Genomic DNA, 6,000 nt, shown 5'->3' on the forward strand with positions numbered 1-6,000 from the left:
ATTTTCTGCAACTCCTATCTTTAAACACGAAATCTTCACTATTCATCAAATTCTCACAAAAATACTTAAACAATGACGAACGCAGCAGGAACTTCTCATGTGAATCGCGAAGAACCCATTGATTTTACTAAAGAAATCGCCAGTGCTGCTCCTGCTTTTGTGAACGAACCAAAGATCAATGAAGCTGAAAAAGCTATCTGGAAAACCCAGGTAATCATCCCTTGTACTGATACTCCACATGCATTCCTAGGCCCCATTTCTCTAGAACCTGAAACTCCAGAGATTAACTCTCTTTTCCCATGCATTGAAACTCAACCTCCTTTAATTTTCACAAAAGGTCCTTTTGACCTAAGTTTTGTAAAATCCAAAATTAGGACTGAACCCAAAACTTATCCAGAATGCATTGCTTGGTTAGACAAAGTTCAAAAACAAAAAGGACAATTCTGGAAGGAGAAAGGGATTTTTGATCTCATCCAAATATCTCGATATGGTCCAAAATACCATAATGAATTGATATTTGCTGCTTTACATTTTTGGAACCCATCGAACAACAGCCTTCACTTGAAATGTGGAATGCTCACTCCTACCCTTTTAGATGTGGCTGGCCTTACTAGCTTAAAACCAACTGGATACACCTTTAATCCAGATGTTACCACCTCTCAATACTCAGTAAATTTCGATAGCCCTGCCTATGGTTTGTTTATAGCTAACAACCATGATACCGAATGTGCTGAAGTATCTGCAGATGAACATGTAGCTTTCTTGACCTACTGGTTATCTATGCATGTTTTTTGCTCAAGGTCAGTACAAGTCCCTAAGAAATTCATGTGTCTAGCTAGTCAGTTACATGAAGGAACAGATATCTGTTTAAGCAAACTGATTCTAGGTTCTTTGTATGAAACCCTTAACCATACAACTAATAATCTTAGAGATTATCCCCAAACTGGTGGGAATTTAGTTGTATCAGGACCCATATGGTTGTTCCAACTATGGCTTTTAGCCATTTTTGGATCAAAACTTGCTTCGATCCTACCTTCCTCTTACACATCAGCATACTCAGAAAGGACCACTGAGGGTATAGGCTTAGCTATGTTTCACCCTGATGGGAACAAGTCTTCACAACAACTTTTCGAGAATGCTTACGAAACTTTGCTTGATTGTCCCATTTTCACCCCCATAATGGCACCATTTACCACTAGGAAATATGGACCTAACTGGTTCAAAGAGGATTTTCCCACTACTTCGAAAACAGCCAACAAAACAGAAATCAATGCTATATGGGAAGCTTATTTGACCCCTACCTATCTATCTAGCAGACTTACACCTGGTAGCCCTTATGGAGTATATGGTTATCAACCTAACCATGTAGCTAGACAGTTTGGTATGGTTCAATTGAAACCCAGCTCTTTGTTCAAAAGTATAAGTGAATGGAAAATTCCTCTGATCGAACCTGTGTGGAAATCCATAATTCAAGCCAGGAGAACAACTGTGTTCGAGCCTACATATTTCTCAACATCATTTGCATGCTCTGAAGCATTCTTTCGATGGTGGCGAAATTATTACACACGCCAATCCAATCGAGGGAATCCTGATGAATTGCTGCCTCAACTGACCAGTACTTTTCACACTTTGCAGAACAAAGACAAGAAGACTAGAGGTACGCACATTAAAGAAATTCAGCAATTTCAAAGATATTATCAAACAGCATATGACCCTTTACATCCAAAGAGGACAGTATATTATGCTGCTCAAACTTTGAGAGATAAAGTTCGAGAAAAAATTCCAGAAACAATTTTTCCCCCTGGAACACCCAATAAATATCTTTATGTTTTAGAAAAGAAAATGAGACTAGCAAGACTTCCATCTTGTAATCTTACTTTGGCCTTTAGGCCACCATACCCAAAATGGTTACTTTATAATTTCAAATTCCCACAGAATAATTTAGTAACCTATGCTAAATGCAATTTATACCAATATAATGGTGAACTTGGCTATGAATTATCCCAAGTTCGAATCGAAACTCCCAGTATCATGGGTATGATTTTTTCTTTTACTAAAATATATTAATACTATTTTTAGAAGAAATAGTACTTATCTGTATAATCACATATTTCAGCTTTGCCTTTAACTCCAGGAGAAGCAAAACTCGATGATGCCAGCACCCAGAACACTTCGAAAAGCAAGTCTGACAAGAAGAAAAAGAAAGCTTCCCAAACTAAAGAAGTTGAATCGAAGAAATCTGAGGCTGCATCGAAGGAACCTCCTAAATCAAAGGAACCCAAAGTGAAAACAACTTCATCAAAAGGACCTTCTAGATCGAAGAACAAGAAAGAACAAACAACTGTCGATCTCTCTGATGATGATAGCGAGGTGGAGATAACTAAAGAACAGATCGAAGCTTCCAAAGTAACACTTCCCAAAGTCCATACTGAAGGAAGAAGGAAAAGAAAACAAGAACAAATATCACTTGTCCAAGAAAAGGAAGTCGAAGTGGAAGCTTCTGAAGGTTCTCCCCCCATCTCACCATCTAAACCATTCAAACGTCTTCGAAAGACTTCTCATTCTAGTGCTCATTCACATGTTGGTGATAATGGTTCGAAGGTATTTTATCAAAACCATATTTTATACAAAATGTTTCTAAGTATCTTGTTTTAAGCATCTATCTTATTCTTTTTAGGGTATCGAACAAGAACAAGCTAATCCATCACAACATGGGCAAGTTCTTCCTTCTTCGAAGACCACTTCACCAATTGCTGAAGACAAAGAAGATGAGCATGATGATGCTAGCAGTCCAGAAGGTCTTAAAGTAGATCCTCCTCAACAACAACAAACAGAAACACCCACTGATGACTTGGTAAATGATGAATCACTCAACAATGATCAATCTTATTCTGCACCCACCCTTGGAGATAATGTATCAAACTTTGCTACTGAAGATACAAAAATAACTACTCGACAAGATGCTCCTGGTGATGCAGAGATGATTGCTCAACAAGATACCCCTATGATCGATCTGGAAGAAATCGATCGATTGGCCAAAGATGATCCTTTCAATGCCTTTGCCTTGATAGCTAAGAGTAATACTCTTTTCTCAACTAGCACTGGCCAAACTTCTGATTAATCCAAGGGAGATCCCTCTGAGACTTCAAAGAACAACCTGCTAGCAGAATTTCAAAAGAAGATCATCGAAGCCAACTTGCTAGAGTTGATTGAAAAGGATGCTGGAGCTCTTGCTGAAATCAGGAGTTTATTTGAAAAACTTGGTGCTCTCCCAACTGGTTGGAAATTTCGAAACCTGTTTAATTATCTTGAACCAATGTTGGAGAGTGCTAATCAAAACTTCCAGAAGAGGAAAACTGATCAAGCTCAAATGGCAGAGAAGAAAGCGCATCATGATCAAATTGTGATCGAACTGTCATCCTTCCAAGAGAAATTTAAAACTCTTCAGCAAGAAAGAAACAATGCGAAGCAGCAAGTGGTTGACATCGATGCCAAGATTAAAGAACTGGAAGCTCAGAAAGCTGAAATTTTGGCTAAGGATGAAGCCAGAAATCGAGAAGCCAATGAAGCTGTTAACAAATTCAAGCTCTCCAAGGAACTAGAGTCTACCATTGCTCAACTTGCAAGTGACAACCATGCTCTCGATACTCAACTGGCTGAATACAAAAGCCAAATCGAGAAACTCATCTCATCATTTGAGATTTAGTTCTGTTTCTATTTTATTCTCTAAGACTTTTATTTTATTTCAGCCTTATCGAATATCTTGGTCTTGTAATGTCTTTATAACAATCTGTGGACCATTTTCTATTTCGAACGACAATTTCTTTTCAATCATCGAAATTCCTTTCTTATTCTCTTATATCGAATTTAAATTTTATTTAAATCCAAATAAGATTGGAACAATTTCCAAGACATTTTAATGATGAGGAAACAAAAAAGTAACTTTTTGTTTAACCCAACAAGTTAAACTTGTCTAGGAAGTTGAAAAGAAATAAAACCAATAAATGACCTTTTAACACAGATAAATCCTTTTTAAAAGAAAACCTTTAAAACTTCCCTCAGGTTACAAAGTTAAGTAACCATTGGCCATTGGAATAACTGTTCCCACGTGTCATCATCTTCAAAGCAAGAAGAACCGTCTGATTGAGCCACTTCTTTCAACTTCCCTCCACTATAAATATGATTTTCCTTTTATAAAAATCACTATTTTCTTTGTTTCGTCTTCGTCTGAAAAATCCTTCTTACTCAAAGCTTTTTCTTTCTTAAATCATCATGACCACCATTGATAATCTGAGTGATGATCTTTTAGTCAAGATTGCTGCAAAGATTGCTGCTCAAAGCAGGAAAGATCTTTTCGCCTTTCGCCATACCAATAGCAGGCATTGGCGTGTCAGTGAGGATTCTGAAGTTTCTAGGGCTTTTGGAAATGATGTCCTCTACTTCCTCTACGACCCCAATGAATGGTACAACAATGCTATGGTGGCTCATTCTAAGTTTGCTTTTAAACTTAGACTCTGGAATCATGGCAACGCCATGTTCTGTATTCTTCGAAGCACTCAACACATGTTGGATGCTAATCCAAACATTGAAGAAATGAAACGCCTCCTTACTACTGCTATCAACGCCACTGGTTCTCTGAGTGCATGGTACTACCGTCTTCTCATCAATGCGCTCTCCATGCCTATGCCAGAAAACATCCTCGAAGACTTCGAAGATCTTGCATGGACACATCGACTGGCAGAATTTCGAAGCGACATTTTGGGAGGGACTTCAACTTATCGATTTCGCTGTCCTTGGTGGAATAGGCCCATGCCTATTTGGCTTACTAGGCGTCGTTTTTGCAACAACTACCACAACTGTGCAGGAGATGGGAGAATTGGAGGCTGGTATGCACTTCTACCTGGGCCAGATCATGAATACTACTTGGCCAATGCTTGCTTCAGGTGTCGTCTCGATACAGAAATTCGTTGGTTTCTCGATCGTTTTGGGATTGTAACTGAATGGTGAAAACCATCTTTAAATGCTTTTAGTCTTTAAGTACTTTGTGTTTCCTTTTGTAATGGTTTTTCCATTTTAAGCATTTCGATGTAACCTGCCCATCAGTTGGCATTTTTAAATTAATGCCAAGTTTTTATTTCGAATCAAATTACTCTTGTGTAATTTTAATTTCTTGTAACATCGGTTTATATTTTTTCAAATATTTACCGTTTATGCGTATAATTCTCTGATCTTCTTGTAGTTCTTCGATCTCATACGCATTATTCGAAAAAACTCTTAGAATTTTCCATGGTCCTTCCCAACTAGGAGACCATTTTCCTAAACATCGATCCTTTTTATCCATTGGCAAGATAACTTTCCAAACTAAGTCCCCTTGCAAGAATAATTTCGATTTAACTCTTTTGTTATAGGCTTTTGCTATTCTTTCTTTTTGCTTTGTAAGCACTTCTAAAGCCATTAATCTTTCTTCATCAATATCTACTAATTCATCCAACATCATATCCAAATATTGATTTGTTGGAATTTCGATTTGTCTTTGAATTCGAGTAGACTGAAGTAAGATTTCTGTTGGCAATACAGCATCATGGCCAAATGTTAATCGAAAAGGAGTAGTATTTATAGATTCTTTAGGAGAAGTTCGAACTGCCCATAAAGCTTCATAAAGAAACTCATGCCATTCTTTGGGTTTTTTCTTTTGGCTAGCTTTTCTTTTGATTATAGTAATCAAATTCTTATTTGCTGCTTCTACCTGACCATTTGCCTGAGCGTAATATGGTGTTGAAGTCAACAATTTATAACCTATTTCTTCAGCAAATTTTACCATCTTTCGACCAGTAAATACAGATCCTTGATCTGTAGTAATAGTTTCTGGTATGCCAAATCTATAAATAATAAATTTTTGAATGAAGTTTATAACTTCATCTTGAGTAACATCTTTTAGTGGAACAGCTTCTATCCATTTAGTGAAATAATCTATTCCAACCAAAATATATTTGTAGCCTT

At 37.2% G+C, this 6,000-nt stretch overlaps 1 protein-coding gene across 1 annotated transcript; it reads left to right on the forward strand.

Moving 5' to 3' along the window:
- The first annotated feature begins 72 nt into the window (after positions 1 to 72).
- LOC146929109 (uncharacterized) lies at positions 73 to 3,121 on the forward strand. Its single transcript, XM_085707216.1, has 4 exons — positions 73 to 337; positions 398 to 1,182; positions 1,303 to 1,417; positions 2,910 to 3,121. The coding sequence occupies exons 1-4, from the start codon at positions 73 to 75 to the stop codon at positions 3,119 to 3,121; spliced, it is 1,377 nt and encodes a 458-aa protein (XP_085563342.1).
- The last annotated feature ends 2,879 nt before the right edge of the window (positions 3,122 to 6,000 follow it).

This window comes from Medicago sativa, chromosome 4 (genome assembly GCF_051527215.1).
Source record: "Medicago sativa cultivar Bolivia chromosome 4, Bolivia_mono, whole genome shotgun sequence".
NCBI classification, from domain to species: domain Eukaryota; kingdom Viridiplantae; phylum Streptophyta; class Magnoliopsida; order Fabales; family Fabaceae; genus Medicago; species Medicago sativa.